The sequence below is a fragment of the Dendrobates tinctorius genome, unplaced genomic scaffold, assembly GCF_039654945.1.
Source record: "Dendrobates tinctorius isolate UK_male_01 unplaced genomic scaffold, ASM3965494v1 ptg000171l, whole genome shotgun sequence".
Lineage (NCBI taxonomy): Eukaryota > Metazoa > Chordata > Amphibia > Anura > Dendrobatidae > Dendrobates > Dendrobates tinctorius.
In genome coordinates this window covers 15880816-15900418 of record NW_027361838.1, presented here as the reverse complement: position 1 = coordinate 15900418, position 19603 = coordinate 15880816, and the positions used below count along the sequence as shown (strand labels likewise).

At 39.8% G+C, this 19603-nt stretch overlaps 2 protein-coding genes across 4 annotated transcripts in view; one reads left to right on the top strand and one right to left on the bottom strand.

Moving 5' to 3' along the window:
* The window catches only part of TMEM200C (transmembrane protein 200C), a 399449-nt gene extending 388985 nt beyond the window's left edge, over window positions 1-10464 (top strand). For both annotated transcript variants that reach the window (XR_012221272.1, XR_012221273.1), the window contains 3 exons: window positions 2219-2263; window positions 7528-7690; window positions 10055-10464. The gene's annotated coding sequence lies outside the window, so the exon portion shown is untranslated. The remainder of the gene's footprint in view (window positions 1-2218; window positions 2264-7527; window positions 7691-10054) is intronic.
* LOC141053827 (uncharacterized) overlaps window positions 1061-19603 on the bottom strand; it is a 124928-nt gene continuing 106385 nt past the window's right edge. For both annotated transcript variants that reach the window (XM_073550929.1, XM_073550930.1), the window contains exon 6: window positions 1061-1929. In XM_073550929.1, coding sequence (XP_073407030.1) covers window positions 1477-1929 — 453 coding nt within the window. In that variant the 3' untranslated portion in view covers window positions 1061-1476. The remainder of the gene's footprint in view (window positions 1930-19603) is intronic.

Below are 19603 nucleotides of genomic sequence, written 5' to 3'. Positions count from 1 at the left end.
GAAACCCTATTTTTGGCTGAAAAAATGTAAAGAAAAAAGATATATATATTTCTTTAAAGTTAAGTGAAATTATACCAATGCTCTTTAAAGAAGCCCTCATATCAAAGTTTGTATCCTCTTAATATATCGCAGTCATCATATTATATAGCACTGTGTAATTACAATTGCTCATTTTGCCTTTCTACCCAGCTAATTATTTTTTCTCTGCTCTTTGTAGAAACAGGAAGTCTATTATCCCTGCTGTTATAATTCCCCTCCTCATCTCCTGACACAGCTGCTCTCTCCTTCCCCTGCCAAGGACTTTGCAGTTACTTATGAGTTATACAGGGAAAATTTACCTTCTGTTTCTACACAGAGGTTAGAAGTATTCAACTAATCAGTTTTTAAAGGGAATCTGTCCCAAGGTTTTTGCCATCTAATCTGACAGCAGCATAACGTAGAGCCAGAGACCCTGATTCCAGCGATGTGTCACTTACTGGGCTGCATAGTGTAGTTTTGATAAAAATCACTGTTTTATCAGAAGAAGATTATCATTAGAGGATTAGTTAACCTGCCAGGTAATCCTCAAATTTATGAGCTCTGCATATCACACCCCATTATTGATTGGCAGCTTTCTATATACACTGTACATGGACAGAAAGCTGCTAATCAGTGATGGGGCGGGGTTTAGCAGAGCTCAACATTCATAGTACTGCTAGAAATGCAGCCGATAAAACTGTGATGTTATCAAAATTATATCAAGCATCTAAATAAGTGACACATCACTGGAATCAGGTTCTCTGCCCCTATATTATACGGTGCTCAGATAGAGTAACAAGAACTTGTGACACATTCCCTTTAATCCTGTGAAGGGTAAAATGAGCAAGTGTACGTACATCGTGCCATATAACATGATGGTGGCAATATATAAGAGGTTAAAAAATGTTGACGGGAGGAGGAGTGCTTCTTTAACTGCTCTGCATAAGAACATTGCCCTCAGTTCTATTCAGCCCTGCTGATTTATCTGAAAAAAATCTCATTTATTAAGTCAAATCTAACAAATCAGCAATACATTGGACCAAGTTCCCATCTAATAACAGCACAAAAATGTGAAAGAAGAGGATATTTCCCTATAGACCTTCACAAAGGAATTTAACCAAAACTTCAATCTCAGAAATATGCTTTTCTTTCTTTATTTTCTTGGTCCTAGTTACACCGGTAGCTCATTTCTGCCATTCTTAAAATGATTTGATGAAGAGAACATGCCATCTGGCTGTGTGATACTTCGGGGAGCTGCGGAAAAGCCAAGCTTGCTATTGTAGCTGACAATCTCCATTTCTTTCTAGCCTTTGTAATGCAGCTCCTGATATGTTCTCATTAGTTGGCATTGTACCATTAAACACTGAATCCTTATGCAGCACAACGCCCGATTTCCTCCTGATCGTCATGTTTTCTTAAACTCTCTGGACATTTCTTTGGCATCAATTTTTTTATCTGTCACTTTTGCTCTTCAGGTCCATCATCCACAGCTGTTGATGCCATTGGATCTGCTGGAAATAGATCAGGTGTTGACTGAAAGCTGGATTTTTCTCCCAGATTGATGTTTGATGCATCACCTTTTCGATCCATCTCTTTGATTTCTTCCTTTTGGCTTATGGTTAATGCATCAGCAATGTCTGAACTTATTTTGTCAGCATTTTTTGCTAGGGAATCTGTACAAGTGTCTCCGCCTGCTACAGGATCATTAGATTCTCCTCTAACCTTGGGTATTGATGCTGCCCCCTCGGATGGAATTGCACCATCTATAAAAATAGAGCTCTCACAGTAGTAGTAGCCGGAATCCTTGTTCTTTTTGTGCATAGAGCAGAGGTCTATTCTACCAAACATCTCAGTCCCAAAAGAACGATCTTCATATTCCTTATACAGCTCACTACATATTTTTCTGAAGCCCTGTGGAGCAAGCGATACAAATTAAATATAAATACACTTCTCCTGTTCCTATACTTCTCAATATGACTGATCACTTCATAGATGGCTTAGAGAAGAGCAGAAAAAAACTATCAAGCCTGAAGGACTTAATATTGACTTTACAAATTACTTACAATAGCATAAATCTCTCCTAGATATGGGAGCCGTATGCTCTAATTCTCTGTATATAAGGTTGTGGAATGTTTTTTTGTAAAATGTTTTAATCATATATTTTATGACATATACTCACGTTTTTGTTTTTTTTTTTCAGAGATGTGAAAAAGAATATATCTATGGAAGTATGGCGAGTACAAATGTAATATGGAAAAAAAAAAATTCTCTATGAAGTATTTTTTTTTTTAGACACTCCCGGGCTGCCTTATGCAGTTGCAGTTTTGTTCTCTAAAGGGCCATGATATATGGAAGGCTACGTGGTGGAGTACATTTACTTTGGAGGCTTTTGCTCATATAATTACACTGTGCATAAAGCTGCTGGGAGTTGCGGAGTGAGTGTGGATGTAATCCATTCAAGACGTCCTATCTTGCACTTCTAAGGGCTAGTTGCACTCCTAATATGACCTATGGGGTCTAATTTAATCAAGATCGATATTTATTTTAAATGTTTAAGCCTCAGTATGTATGTATTGTGAGCAAACCTGCCCTTAACCCCTTCACCCCCAAGGGTGGTTTGCACGTTCATGACCGGGCCAATTTTTACAATTGTGACCACTGTCCCTTTATGAGGTAATAACTCTGAAACGCTTCCATGGATCCCGGTGATTCTGACATTGTTTTGTTTTCTCGTGACATATTGTACTTCATGTTAGTGGTAAAATTTCAGTCATATAACTTATGTTTATTTGTGAAAAAAATGGAAATTTGGCAAAAATTTTAAAAATTTCGCAATTTTCCAACTTTGAATTTTTATGACCTTAAATCACAGCGATACGGCACACAAAAAACTTAATAAATAACATTTCCCACATGTTTACTTTACATCAGCACAATTTTGGAACCAAAATTTTTTTTTGTTAGGAAGTTATAAGGGTTAAAAGTTGACCAGCGATTTCTCATTTTTACAACACCATTTTATTTTTTCGGACCACATCACATTTGAAGCCACTTTGAGGGGTCTATATAATAGAAAATACCCAAAAGTGACACCATTCTAAAAACTGCACCCCTTAAGGTGCTCAAAACCACATTCAAGAAGTTTATTAACCCTTTAGGTGCGTCACAGGAATTTTTTTGAATATTTAAAAAAAAAAAAAAAGAACATCTAACTTTTTTTCACAAAAAAAATACTTCAGGTTCAATTTTTTTTATTTTACCAAGGGTAACAGGAGAAATTGGACTGCAAAAGTTATTGTGCAATTTCTCCTGAGTACGCTGATACCTGATTTGTGTGGGGGGGAACGACTGTTTCGGCGCATGGCAGAGCTCAGAATGGAAGGAGCGCCGTTTGACTTTTTCAATGCAAAATTGGCTGGAATTCAGATCGGACGCCATGTCACGTTTGGAGAGCCCCTGATGTACATAAACAGTGGAAACCCCCCACAAGTGACCCCATTTTGGAAACTAGACCCCCCAAGGAATGTATCTAGATGTTTGGTGAGAACTTTGAACCCCCAAGGGCTTCACAGAAGTTCATAACGTACAGCCGTACAATTATAAAATCAAATTTTTTCCACAAAAATGATCTTTTCACCATCAATTCTTACTTTCCCAAGGGTAACAGGACCATAAAAGTTATTGTGCAATTTGTCCTGAGTACGCCGATACCCCACATGTGGGGGTAAACCACTATTTGGGCGCATGGCAGAGCTCGGAAGGGAAACAGCGCCATTTGACTTTTTTTGGCTGGAATTGAGATCGGACACCATGTCGCGTTTGGAAAGCCCCTGATGTACCTAAACAGTGGAATCCCCCCACAAGTGACCCCATTTTGGAAACTAGACCCCCTAAGGAACTTATCTAGATGTGTGGTGAGCACTTTGAACTCCCCCAGTGCTTCACAGAAGTTTATAACGCCCGGGCATGAAAATAAAAAAATCGTATTTTTTCCACAAACATGATCATTTAGTCCCCAATTTTTTTATTTTCCCAAGGGTACCAGGAGAAAATGAACCCCAAAAATTCTTATCCAATTTGTCCTGAGTACCCTGATACCCCATATGTGGGAGAAAACTACTGTATGGGCCCACGTCGGGGCATGGAAGGGAAGTAGTGTCGTTTTGGAATGCAGACTTTGATGGAATGCTCTGCGGGTGTCATGCTGCCTTTGGAGAGCCCCTAATGTACCTAAACAGTGGAAACTCCCCACAAGTGACCCCATGTTGGAAACTAGACCCCCCACGAAACTTATCTAGATGTGTGGTGACCACTTTGAACACCCAAGGGCTTCACAGAAGTTTATAACGCCCGGGCATGAAAATAAAAAAAATCAATTTTTTCCCACAAAAATGATATTTTTGCCCCCAATTTTTTATTTTCCTAAGGGTAACAGGAGAAATTGGACCCCAAAAGTTGTTTGTAATTTGTCTTGAGTAGGCTGATACCCCATATGTGGGGGTAAAACACTGTTTGGGCGCATGGCAGAGCTTGGAAGGGAAGGAGCACCTTTGACTTTTTCAACGCAGAATTGGCTGGAATTGAGATCAGACGCCATGTTGCGCTTGGAGAGCACCTGATGTGCCCAAACAGTGGAAACCCCCCAATTCTAACTCCAATCCTAACCCCAACACACCCCTAACCCTAATCTCAGCCCTAACCCTAGCCCTAACCCTAGCCCCAACCCTAGCCCTAGCCCTAAAAGGAAAATGGAAATAAATACATTTTTTTAATTTTATTATTTTTCCCTAACTAAGGGGGTTTGATTTACTATTTATGGCGGTTTTTATTTTTGGCACCTGTCACACGCTAAAAGACGCTTTTTATTGTAAAAATAGTTTTTGCATCACCACATATTGAGAGCTATAATTTTTCCGTATTTTGACCCACTGAGTCATGTGAGGTCTTATTTTTTGCAGGACGAGTTGATGTTTTTATTGGTATCATGTTCGGGCACGTGACATATTTTGATCGCTTTTTATTCCAATTTTTGGGACTCAGAAAGAACAAAAACCAGTGTTTCATGAATTTCTTTTGGGGGCGTGCGTTTACACCGTTCCGAGTGCGGCAAAATTGATAAAGCGATTTTATTCTTCGGGTCAGTACGGTTACAGCGATACCTTATTTATGTCATTTTTTTATGTTTTGGTGCTTTTATGCAATAAAAACAATTTTATATAAAAAATAATTATTTTTGCATCGCTTTATTCTGCGAGCTATAACTTTATTTTTTCTCTGATGATGCTGTGTGGCGGCTCTTTTTTTGCGGGACAAGATGTTGTTTTCAGCGGTACCATGGATATTTATATGCATCTTTTTGATCGTGTGTTATTGCACTTTTTGTTCGGCAGTATGATAAATCATTCTTTTTTGCTTCGTTTTTTATTTTTTAAGGGGTTAGCTAAAGGGGTTAACTAATGGGAAAGTTTTATAGGGCAGGTCGTTACGGTCGCGGCGATACCAAATATGTGTACTTTTATGGTTTTGTTTTTATTTCCAAAAAATGAATTAGGGAATATTTTTTTTTTTAATTTATTTAGCGATTTTTTTAAAATTAATTTTTGCACCTTTTTTTTTTTTTTTTTTAACTTTATTAGGTTGTCCCAGGGGGGACATCACTGTCCTGTGACAGATCGCTGATCTGTCACATCACAGATCAGCAATCTGTCACATGCAGTGCAGAAGGCTTCCTCATGCCTGCGCTTTGCAGGCACTGAGGAAGCCAGCTCCCTGCAGGCCCCCGTCGCCATCTTGGATCCGGGGACCTGCAGGGAAAGAGCCCCCCCGCAGCAGCGCTGCACGTTGCGCTGCTGTGGGGGGGGGGATCAGGGAAGCACGGAGGGAGCCCCCTCCCTGCCAATGCTTCCCTTTAACCCCCGGTACACCGCGATCGTGTTTGATCGCGGTGTGCAAGGGCTTAACGTGTCGGGGGAGGTCTGTGACCGCCCCTGACACATAGTGCCGGGTGTCAGCTGTGATTATCAGCTGACACCCAGCCACAATCAGCGGAGCACACCACGTGGGCGCCGCTGATCGCGCTAGACGTACTATCCCGTCCATGGGCATAGGGGCCCGGGTCCCATGGACGGGATAGTACATCTGATGTCAGAAAGGGGTTAAGTAAAATAGTGGCCACAGAACATGAACACTGTGCATGCTTATGCACACTGTATCGATTGGTTGGTTCCAGGTGACATCACAGACATGCTCAGTGCGGCAGTGAATAAGCCGAATACAGCGTGGGTGATGGCGGTGTCTTTAACATAGATGTACAGTAAGATTTTTTTCTGTAATGTGACTGTTTTTAGTACCCCCATATGAATATGGTATAAAGAAGGATATGAGCTCATTGACACTTTATTACACTGCTGCACTTTAGAAATAGATGTATATCAACTGGGTGACTTGTTCATATGTAGCACTGAACGTGTTGGTATTAGCACCTGATGTATTATTTAACACTGTTTTACATAATTGATAGACGGTATACTGTGGAAACACTATTTAAATGTTCACTTGACGTTTGCTCACTGCTTGAGAAAGTCAAAGAAAGCTGCCGAAACGTTGCTGCTAATGGATCAGTAAAGCCACGTTTTTTCATTTTAATTTTTGGAGTGCTGCCCGTTTTTTACCGATTTTCTATTTTGGAGGTTTGGACACCACCTTAACAGGTTTTATTGCACCCGGTTTCTTTTGGTATTGCTGCCAATTTTTTTTTTTTTTAATTATTATAGTTTTATCCTTTTGGTTTTTTTGCACACTGTTTTTTTTTGCCCAAAAAAAATTTTTATTCATAAAAAAATGTTGTTTATTTTTTTCTTGTTTGGTGTCCGTGGATAGTGGATGATAACAAGGATTCAGGTGCATTCTCATATACAGAGGAGGAGGACTGCGAGCAGCTCATGGGAGCCATAGGAGGAGATGGTGCCTTTTTAAATAATCCCACTGTGCTGGATTTAAAAAGGAAATACGAGGGAGAGATGAAGATTTTAACCCTCCAACTACATTTAACTTCACTAGAGTGAGAATTATACCCAGAGGCTTAACATCAAATGTTAGACCTAATCTTATGATGAACAATGTTCATTTTTGTATGTGGTTCAGCCACATATCTAACAAATATGCAATGGACATTATTTAATTGAATGTTGAGTATTTGCAGTTGGAACTGAAAGGGTTACAGGAAGGCGTATTGGATTTGACCACTGAAATCAAGTAGAGCTTGAAGGAGAATGAGTGGATGACTTTTCAAGATGTGGTAAAGGGTAGATTGGATAAAGTAAGAGTCGAATAGGAGGATAATAAAAGGAAGAAATGGAGCCGTGATGTGGAAGACTATAAGTCAGGAAATGTATATAACTGGCAGAAAGATATCAGATGGAGAAAGAGAGGTCATAAGGATAAAAATAGAGTCAATAGGAGATGTAACAATGTGAAAAACAATGCTAACCGTATAATTGCTTCTAGTAGAGCTGGACGCCCCTCTGTCGAAAGGAGGATGAGGAGAGGAGGAAGACGGCAATGGAAAAGACAGAAGAGACAAAAGATCGAAACAGAAAAATCAACAAGCCCCGGTCGAGACCCCCTGTGACCAGGAACAGCCCACAGACCTAATTAAAATATTTCAAAAAAGGTATTGACTGATGTAGATAGAGATTTGCGTAACAAAGGCTTGTCATATGGTTTAAACTCACACCTAGATTGGCTCAAATGCACAATTGATTTGAGTAAATTTTTTAGAGCTATAAAAAGAATGGTTCAGCAACAAAAGTAGAAATGAGACAGTCCAGGAAAGTGAGCTGTATTTGAGTAAATTTGGTTTGAGTAAAAAAAATTATGTTCATTCCACCAAGCAGTCCATCAGCGATAGAGGTCTTTATAGAAGCAGTGACTAGAGATGTTGAAGATTTGAGATTATCAACTGTAAAAAAGATCAAAAATCCCAAATTTTCGGAAGGAAGAATTTGAGGCTTTGAATAACCTTGTCCATGATGACATGATATTTTTAAAAAAGCTGATAAAGGTGGGGTCATGGTCATCATGGACAAGAACATATGTAAGTTAAATAAAGAAAGATTGAGGACAAACAGGTCTATTAAAGTTCTATGATCCTAAATTTCAAATGAATCAAGAAATCAGGGAGAATTTAGATTCTGCCTTAGAAGGAAAAATAATTGATAAAGATATGTATGATTTTCTGTTGAACCTTCTGCCATGTACACCTGTAACATTTGCTTTACTGATGCCCAAATGCATTGAGAGTCCTCCAGGGCGCCCCATTGTGGCTGCATCTTATTAGGTATTCAGTCGCACTGTGGTGCTCCTTGATAGGGTCCTAAATCCATTGGCACAAGGGGCAAAGTCTTTTATAAAGGACACTATGGATTTCTTGGTCAAAGTTGAAGGATTGAAAGTGGGGGAACGTGATCTGTTGGTCTCATTTGATGCAGTTTCACTATATACGTCTATTTCACATGACGAAGCTATAGCTGCAGTAGAGAAAAGACTGAGTGAGTGCAGTTTTACAGAGGAGGCCTGTAAAATTATTTTGGATCGGTTAAGAGTGGTTTTGACGAATAACTACTTTTTATTTGGAGAAGAGTATTACCAGCAGCTAAGAGGGACTGCCACTGGCACCAACATGCTGCCCTCTTATGCAAATATACTCATGGGTATGTAGGAGGAAGAGTTCGTCTATGTGTCGCCCCATTTCTTTAAAGTTGGGTGACAATGGTGATAGACGACTTTTTTTTTTTATCTGGACTGGTACTGCAACTGAGCTTGAAATGTTTTTTGAGCATATGATCCCGATTAATGCAACTGTAAAGTTCATAATGGAAATCTCTGAGAATAGACTACAATTTTCTGAGGTGCTTGTGATCAAAGAAGGGTTAAAAAGAAGTACAGAATTTTTTTCTAAAAAAAAAAACCAGACAGGAATATCATCTTAATATCTTACATTTTTCAAGTCATCAACCTAGAAAGATGTTAGAAGCGATACCTTATGGGCAGTTCTTAAGGGCAAAAAGAATTGTGGGAGACCAATTTAAATTGGATATGACCTTAAACGCAATGGAAACTAAGTTTAGAGTGCGTGGTTATCCAAAAAAAGATTCTGGCTAGACAAAGGGCTAAGGCTAACAATGTGGAAAGAAGGGGTTTATTTATATAAAAGGAACAATATAGTGCAAAAAGGATTCCCTTTCTTAGTGAGTATTGTGAAGTCACTGACGCTATTGCAAAAATCAGACGACATTGGTCAACCCTGAGTAGGGGGTCTTCCTGGGGTAAGAGTTCCAAAATCCCCCAATTATGGCATACCGGAGAAGCAAATGCCTTGGGGAGAAACTGGTGAAATCTGATATAGGCCCTCTTAGATAGGTTACGCAAACATCAATGATGGGGACACAAAGGAGAGGGTGTTTTCAGTGCCTCTCATGTGTCAACTGTTCACTGATGCTAAAAGGCCCTTCCTTCCCCAATCCATCGACGGGAGAAGAAATTAAGATTAAACACTACCTGAAGTGCTCATCTGAGTATGTGATTTATATATTACAATGCCGTTGTCCACAGTATCATGTTGGTGAGACGACGTGCGATCTTAAAACACGTCTCAGCCAACAGATACGATATTCATAAAAAAATAAAGAAAGGACCTACCTCTACCAAAGCACTTTTTCGAAAAAGGTCATTCGGAAAAGGAGCTGAGGTTCCATATTATTGATCATGTGCCCATACATAGGAGAAAAAAATGCACTGAGACTCTAAAAAGGTTAGAACTCAGGTGGATTTATGAATTTAAGACTCTCAAGTCTGGAGGACTTAATATTGACTTTAAATTACATACAATAGTATAAATCACTCCTTGATATGGGAGCCGTATGCTCTAATTCTCTGTATATGAGGTTGTGGAATATTTTTTGTAAAATGTTTTATGATATATTTTATGACATACTGTATACTTACATGTTTTTATTTTTTATTTACTTTTTTCCAGAGATGTGAAAAAGAAAATATCCATGGAAGTATGGCGGGTACTATAATTATGTATATAATGTAATAAATTAATAATATTGAAAAAAAAAATTCTCTATGAAGTATTTTGTTTGGGACACTCACGGGTTGCCTTATGCGGTTGCAGTTTTGTTCTCTAAAGGGCCATGATATATGGAAGGCTATGGAGTGGAGTATACTTGCTTTGGAGGCTTTTGCTCATATAATTAAACTGTGCTGGGAGATGCGGAGGAAGTGTGGATGTAATCCATCCAGAACATCCTATCCTGCACTCCTAAGGGCTAGTTGCACTTTTAGGGTAAGTGCACACGTTGCAGATTTGCCTGCAGAATTTTCTGCACAGAATCTGCACCTCTTGGCAGAAAACGCAGGTAAAAATCTGCGCGTTTTTGATGCGGATTTTCATGCATTTTCTTCATGCGGATTGTATGTGTTTTTGTAATCTAAATAAAGATATGTTATTTAACAAAAAAAAAATTTGTGATGTCATATCTGGTCAAACCTTCTCTTTTACATTTGTCCAATCCACACTCCATTACACACACAGATAGACAGATAATAAATAGACATATAGACAGATAGATAGATAGATAGATAGATAGATAGATAGATAGATAGACGAATCTATAGATAGATATGGGATAGATGGATCTATAGATAGATCTATCCATAGATATATCTATAGATAAAGCCATAGATATATCTATCTTTTGATATATCTATGGATAGCTATAGATAGATAAATAATAGCAAGGCCGATGTTTATTAATTTTGAAAAAAAAAAATGGGAAAAAAATGGCATGGGCTCCCGCGCAATTTTCTGTGCCAGAGAGGGAAAGTCGATGGCCGAGGGCCAATATTTGTAGCCTGGGAAGGGGGTAATACCAATGGATCTTCCCAGGCTATGAATATCAGCCCGCAGCTGTCTGCATAGCCTTTACTGGCTATTAAAATAGGGGAACCCCCCAAAAATTGCATGGGGTCCCCCTATGTTTTATAGACAGAAAGTCTATGCAGACAGCTGCGGATTGATATTCATAGCCTAGGAAGGGACCATGGATATTGGCCCCCCAACTACAAATACCAGCCCGCAGCTGCCCTAGTTGAAACCAGAAGTTTACATACACTATGTATCTGACATGAAATCTAAATAAACTTTTCCCATTTTAGGTCAATTATGATTAGCATAATTAATAATATTTGCCAAATAATGAGAGAGAGAATGCTTAAGGCATTTTTTATTACTTACTGCAAAATCAAAAGTTTACATACACCAAGATTACTATGCCTTTAAACAATTCTGGACTGCCCATATGATGATGTCATACGTTTTGCAGCTTCTGATAGGCTTTTTGACAACATTTGAGATAATTAGAGACACAGCTGTGGATGCACTTTAATGCACACCTGAAACACACTGTTTCTTTGTTGAGCATCATGGGAAAGTCTCAAGAAATCATAGTAACATAGTTTTGAAGGCTGAAGGAAGACCTTATGTCCATCTATTTCAGGCTATTTTTAGTGCAGCTGTTCTGCATTGTTGATCCTGGGGAAGGCAAAAAAAAACCCACCGAGTAGAAGCCAATTTTCTCCATAGGGAAAAAAAAATTCCTTCCCCTAAGCTGGGTCCATCTACCTATTATGTTATTCGTAACCTTCTATACTGTTACTCACAAGAAAAGCATCCATTCCTTTCTTAAATTCATTCAGTGAGTTGGCCATCACCACTTCCTCAGGAAGATAATTCCAGAGCCTCACTGCTCTTACCGTGAAGAACCCTCTTCTATGCTGGTGCAGAAACTGTCTTTCCTCCAAACGAAGAGAATGCCCCCTTGTTCTTGTCACAGTCCTTGGTACAAACAGTTAATTGGAGAGATCTCTGTATTGCCCTCTGATATACTTGTACATATATATTAGGTCTCCCCTAAGTCTTCTCTTTTCTAGAGTAAAAAGACCTAATTTTGATAGTCTTTCTGGGTATTGTAGTGAACCAACTCCATTTATCATTTTAGTAGCCCGCCTTTGAACCCTTTCAAGTTCAGTAATGTCTTTCTTGAGCACCGGCATCCAAAATTGCACACAATACTCCAAATGTGGTCTGACGAGTGATTTGTACAGAGGGAGAATTATGCTTTCATCTCATGTCCCCAGACCTTTTCTAATGCATCCCATGACCCTATTTGCTTTGGTGGCAGCTGCCTGACACTGGGCACTCCAATTTAGCTTATTATTGACTAAGATGCCTAAGTCTTTTTCCATGTCTGATTTCCCCTGCAGTTTCCCATTTAGTAAGTAATTGTAGCATCTGTTTCTCCTTCCCATGTGCATAACCTTACACTTATCTGTGTTAAACCTCATTTGCCAATCAGCCAAGAGAATTGTGGACTTGCACAAGTCTGGCTCATCCTTAGGTACAATTTCAATAAACATGAAGGTGCCTCATTCATCTGTACAAACAATTGTAGCGCAAGTAATAATGTCCAGCCATCATACCTCTCAGGAAGGAAATGGGTTCTATGTCCAGGAGATGAATGTGCTTTGGTCCGACATGTGCATACCAACTCAAGGACAAAAGCAAAAGACTTTGTGAAGATGATGGCGAAAGTTGGTAAGATTGTGTCAATATCCACAGTGAAACAAGTACTGTATCAACATGGGCTGAAAGGCCACTCTGCCAGGAAGAAGCCCTCCAAAAGAAACAAAAAGCCAGATTAATATTTGCAAATGCACACAGGAACAAAGACCTTAATTTTTGGAGACATGTCCTGTGGTCTGATAGTAAAATTGAACTTTTTGGGCAGAATGACTATCGTTACGTTTGGAAATAAAAGGGAGATGCTTGGAAGCCCAAGAACATCATCCCAATTGTGAAACATGGGGGTGGCTGAATCATGTTGCTCCATTGTTTTGCTGCAGGATGGACTATTTCACGGCACAAAATAGATGGCATCATGAGATAAAAAGATTATGTGGCAATACTGAAGCAACATCTCAAGACATCAGCTGCAAAGTTAAAGCTTGGGCACAAATGGGTCTTCCAGATGAACAATGACCTGAAGCATACTGCCAAAATGGTAAAGTGGCTTAAGGATAACAAAGTCAATGTTTTGGAGTGGCCATCAAAAAGCTCTGATCTCAATTCCATTGAAAATGTATGGGCAAAGCTGAAAAGGACAGCATGAGCCAGCAGCTATGATCGGAGGTATAAAGTTTACCTTCAGTCACTGGTGTCAGCTGATGGGACTACTACTCCCATCAGCCTACGCCTGCTGCCACTAATAACAGCAAGAGCAGCCCCCAGCTGTCTGCTTTAGCAAGTCTGGTTGTCAAAAATGGGGTGATCACACACCATTTTTTAAAAAAAAATTATTTAAATAATTAAATAATTTAAAAAATCAGAGTGGGGACTCTACTAGTCTTGCAACCAGCCTTGCAGAGGGTTGCAACACCCAGCAGTGAGTTTTGACGGCTGGTTATCAAAAATACAGAGGAACCCACGCTGTTTTTTTATTATTATTTATTTACAGTGCAGGCGCTGGCTAATGAATACCCTCGCTGTAATTAGCAGGCCTCAGCTGATGAGAGCAGTAGTCTCATCAGCTGCCACCAGTGACTGGAGGTAAATTTGTTTCCTCCGATCACTGTCTTTTGACAGCATGGGAACTGCGACTGTCTGACCTATCCTTAAAATTATAGACTGTTCATGTCTTTGTCAGTGGGTAAACTTACAAAATCAGCAAGGGATCAAATACTTATTTCCCTTAATGTAAACTTGGGAAAGTAGGCTTCAGTACATAGAGTGCTGAGAAAGTTGATAGGGTGTATCAAGGTGGGTTTTTACAAGCAGTCAGTGAGATGGATGGGACTGTCTGATCACATATCCCACCCCAGGGGCGTGGTATGGCAGACCAGTTTTCTCATTCAGGGTCTTGGTCTGGAGATGTGTGGATCTCCTGTGTGTTGGTCTGTGCTAAGACCTTAAGAACTGGACACTATCCTGAGCAGGTGAACCCGCAATCCTGTAGGGACTATTTACTTTGTGTTTTCACTTTGTGCTGGAAAAGGCTGTTTTTTGTTTGGTTTTCTGAGCAGTTTGTGCAGTCTTAATAAACATACTAGCACATTTAAATGAAACCGCCTCCTGTGCCTACCTCAACTGTAACCAAGTGAATACACGCATTGAGAGATTTATGTTTTTTACGATGATCTGTACTCAAATTCAAAGCTTGTAAAATTAACTGATTTAATGTATCCATTCACAGTTTCACTGATGCTGTATGCAAGAGGTAGTGGTGGAAGACTTTACATTACTGGAGCTAGAATTACCACTTCTGAACTATCCAGTGCTTTGTCTCCATCCATTTCTGGGGGTTTCTTGTAGTATATTTGGGGTCATTGTCCTGCTGGAACTCCCATGACATAGGATGCAAACTCCGCTTTCTGACACTGGACTCTACATTGCAACCCTAAATCCTTTGGGAATCTTCACATTTCTTGATGCCTTGCACAAAGTCAAGGCACCCAGTGCCAAAGGCAGCAAAAGAACCCCAAAATATTTTTGAACCTCCATCATATTTGACCAACTACTGTGTTCTTTCATTTGTAGACCTCATTCTATTTACAGTAAACACAATGATGTGCTTTACCAAAAAGCTCTATCTTGGTTAATAAGACACTTGCTGGCCCTCTAACAATAGTAAGGACCACCTGATAGCCCTTTACAAATAGTGAGGGCCTTCTGATGGCCCTGAGAAAAGCAGACTTTCAGAGTCGGTCCTTTCCTTCCTTATCTGGCCATGTAGTGTGTGAGACCTGATCAGATACATCCAGCTTAATTTATGAAGTAAATTATATGACTCATTGTGGCCTTGGTATATTAATAATACCCCTCGTTTTGTCCACAAATCTAGTAATAAATGTCCCCCCCATTCAGTAATGTTCCTAATTCTGGCCCCAGTATACTAAGAATATTCTCCAATTTTCCCCATACAGTAATAATGTTACCCATTCTGTCCATCTAGGGTTGGCCCATATTCTGGCCCCAATATAGTAATGTCCTGTATTCTGGCACAATATAGTAATTGTAATGTAGCTCTCTTCATAGTAGCCTGGAAACTCATATTAGGGCTTCCACAACAGGCTTTTCACAAGCCACTCCGATAAGCAGGTCCCAATGAACCTTGGCTTTTACACGTTTACCTGTATACAGGGATCTAGACTTTTGCATTGCATCTTGGGTTATGTTCATTGAAGGGTTACTCGCAGGTTGAATCAGCTGGAAGAGACAAGGGTCATCAAGCTGAATTTTTACCAGGAGGTCAAAGTCAGGGACAGAGTCATAAGGCACCCAGGTAAACCAAAAAACGAACCAATGTCCAGTACTAAGCCAGGGTAGTAAACTATAACTTTTACTCAGAAGTATTTGGTGGCAACCTGCAGAAAGACAGACTCCCTTTCTGGATGGAATCTAAAGTCTAAACCAGGCTAATGTAAAACAGGACTGCGCCTGCGCACATACACAATATTATCTTGTCATATTTTTGTGAATACTGTCTTTTATGAATGCTTCAAATGTAAAGAAGTTTGTACCTGAAATTTACAGACTGTTGTGTTGTTTTGACTTTTTATAGAAAGGAAGGGTAAGATTTAACAAGTAGATTAACCAATTATATAGATGCATTCTTGTCAAATGCTTGAAAGCCCAACCTACATATTTTCCCCCCAAAAAAATATGTACAGGCCATGAAAGTGAATTAGTACATAGTAATTTAAACTAACCTCAAAGCCTATAATGAGGACTACAAAATATTGTTGTAAAAAGCATCATAAGATTTATCATACTCCTATTTTCGATCCCTTGATTTGTTGTTCTGTGGTCAGCTGTGGTCTCTTGGCGTTTGAGTTCATATTTCATAGCTGCAGTCTGCTTAGCTTAACAGAGATGTTCTTCTTTTTATGCCCATCATCAGTTGGGTGCGGCTTTATGTTCTTTCCCCTGCAGGCATTTCCTGCTGGTGATAGATTCATTTGGATGTTCTGCCATTCTATTGATGTTTGGAACCAGTCTGAGATTCCAGCTAAAGGTTTCCTGCTTTGCTGTTTACTTGCTATACTTTGCACCTATCTTTTCTTTAGCATTAGAAATTAGGCAGTATATTGGTTAACAGTACTTGCTTTATTCTTTGGAGTTTCTCTATTTATTTTACTCTTTGTAATCTTTCCTTTATTTTGCACACTTCACTTCTTGTAGGTCATTCACACTCTGCTCTGCCCTCCAGTTCTTTAGGAGGAATGTGAATCAACTCTTTGGCCTTTTAAGAAATTTAGGCAATAGTAACCATCTCCTAGTCTGTGGTTAGGTCTATCTCTGCACCTGGAGGTATCACTATGGACTGCAGAGTCAGGATGTCTAGTATGTACAGGAAACAGCAGGGTCGGTTGCAGTTTTTAGTGTATAACCCATTTTCCCGAATGAGTTGCAACACAGACATAGCTATACTAGGAGTTATGTGCATTCAAGGGTTACCCACTGTCAAGTGTGGATGCCATTGTGCCACTGCGTTTACTTAGGGTGCCCATCTACACTGTCAGGTAGGAACAGACCGGGGTCAGAGATGGGTTTTTACCAGTCTGAACAGGTTTACCAGTCTGTCAGGTTCAGGAATTTTTCCCCCTAGTTTGTACTCTTGCTTGTACATGTGCAGTTATAACATGATTCTAAAATATATAAAAAAAAATAAAATAAAAATAATGGTTCTCACATCTATGATAAAGTGATAAATCGCCCTTTGGAAGAAAGAGGCAAAATGGGTGTCGAGCTTTGGGATGCTGTGGCCATTTTTTGAGCCAGTATTATCTATATACAGTACTTTCCTTGCAAGATTCTTTAGGTCTGTTAGTATCCAACTCGTTTACCTATGACTAGTTAGCATTCTGCACTTTAACAATAGCTATAGGTATGTGCCTTAATGTTGTGTAGAAATACAAACCAATATGGACTAATGGATTTATTCACTTGCATTTTTGACACTTCATATGTCTACTTTGATATCTATGCCAGACATCAGTTTCTGCTGATCCTAAAATGAACTAATGGACTTAAACATACCACATAAATTATATAAAAAAAATATGCATTTTTGCTTTTTGACATGTCAGACATTATATAGTAATATTATATATTAGTTTTTATTAGTCTTATTTTTACTACCTGATAAAGTGCTAAATATACTGGTTGTAAGCATGTAAAAAGTATTTATTCTTTCTGTATATAAAACAATATCTCTATAGATATCACTTTACCATGGATGTGAGAACTGCTATTTTTAGGTTTTTGGTGCATATTATGTAATAAGTTATGATCCATTAAAGTATGATTTTTACAACAGTATTTTGTGGTCATCATTACATGTTTTCAAATGCTAGAATGGTAAATAATGTCAAGGTAAACATGAATGTTTTTTGTCCTGTCATACTGTTAGGATACATCCATGGATATTTATTAAGAATGTTGTTGAATAGCCACTAGATGGCACACATAGCCGTTATAAATATTGGATCACACTCATAACTAACAAGTCCTGACTAGGATATTAAAATCCATTTTATACTGTACTTTGTGTATATTAATGAGAATAGAAAACTGCTGAAATTAAGAAAATATATTATGAACAACATTTTCTGCAAAAATGTTACAATTATGGAAAGCTTTAAACAAAAAAAAAAAAACAGAAAAAGAAAAATGTACATCAACTAGAGATGAGCGAACGTGCTCTGTGATACACCTCGAGTGTCTGAGTGCTTGGTACTTTGCGTGCATTAGCTGGTGCCTGATTTCAAACTTGAATCTTGACCATGCATATTTGACGCCTGTTATATAGCCAATAAGCATGCGGAGATTGCCTGCGAGTAACTGTAATGTTGCAGCCATCTTGGTGGTGGCATTACTAAGATTGACTGGTCATGTGACATCAGGGGTTGTAAAAGAACAGGTGCAGCCAGGCTCGGCACAATGATGCAATTCCACAGCTCTGCAACAGTTGTAATTGGAAAGAAAGAGTGCTTGTTCAGGCATGTGTGCAGTTTAAGGCTAGTTTCACATTTGCGCTTTATAGCGCTGCGACGGCCTGCACACGGCCGCCAATAAGCCCCGCCCCATTCTGGCTCCCTGCCCGCCCCATCTGGTCATTGCCTCCTACTAGCGCACATGGGCGCTTGCGATCTGCGCACCCTATCTTTAGCATAGGGTGCGCAGATGGTGTGCTGGCCATGCACTAGCAGGATTTTGCCATGCGCTGCGCACTTTTGAAGGTGCACAGTGTGCGCCAAAATGCAACATGCTGCGTTTGGCGCACACGGGCGCACCATCAAAAGTGTGCAGCGCACACCAAAATCCTGCTAGCGCACGACCAGCGCATGATCTGTGCACCCTATGCTAAAGATAGAGTGCGCAGATCGCAAGCGTCCATGTGTGCTAGTAGGAGGCGATGACCGGATGGGGCGGGCAGGGAGCCGGGAGGGGGCGGGACTTAGCGGCGGCCGTGCGCAGGCCGTCGCAGCGCTATAAAGCACAGATGTGAAACTAGCCTAACAAATCAGAGTTGTGTAGTGTTGATACTGGTGCTGAAGCTGAATCATCATACCAACAGTCCTTCTAAGTGCTAATTTTGTGCTTTGCTGTTTGTGTCAGATGCATTCTGCATTTAGTCTAGGGAGGAAGAGAGTTGTAGGTGCAAGGAGAGTGGCTGAATACAGTCTCTAGGTTGGGATTAGGGCTTTGCAGACCGTTGCTATATATAGCTGCGGCAATCAACCACATTTTTGGGGGAGGGGAAAAAAAATGTACTATATTGGCATCCATAATCAGGTGCTTTGTGGTACATTTTGGTGTTATATGACACTTCCAAAAAACATTGAAACATTTTTCTGTATTCAATTACTTATCCATATACTATTATGTGCCATGTGGTACATTTTGATGGCATATAACACTCAAAAGAGCATTGAAATACTTTTCTGTATTGAATTACTCATTTATAAAATATTATGTGCTCTGTGGGCTACAAAGATGGTAGAATAATGTGAGCCTCCAGAGGTAGTTACCAGAGGAACCCACGCTGCAGCTTTCACTGCTGGGGCTCCTGCGTACTGCAGATGGGAGAGCCATGATCCAGAAACTGGTGAGCGGACTGTGGGGCCTAATCTGATTGGAAGAATCAAGGAGGCGAGTCAGGGCTGGAGAAATTATAGCGGGCTTGCAATTCGGAAAATGCAGACAGTTGGCATTCCTTGTGGTAGATCGTTATGTACAACTGGTAGCGGAGATGGGGATCAAACAAAGAGTTTGAGACTCGTAATCACATTTCGTTCATCAAGCGGGCAGTAGAGATAAAACATATGCCTCGAAGGATGCAAGAGCGGATGGCTGGAACCAGCTCTCAGATCTTCAAAAGGAAGGAGCAACTTTGCTGATATGCAGTGGGTGTGATCCAAGAAGGGAGCAGGATGAACCTTGAGCGGGCCTGGGAGAGGC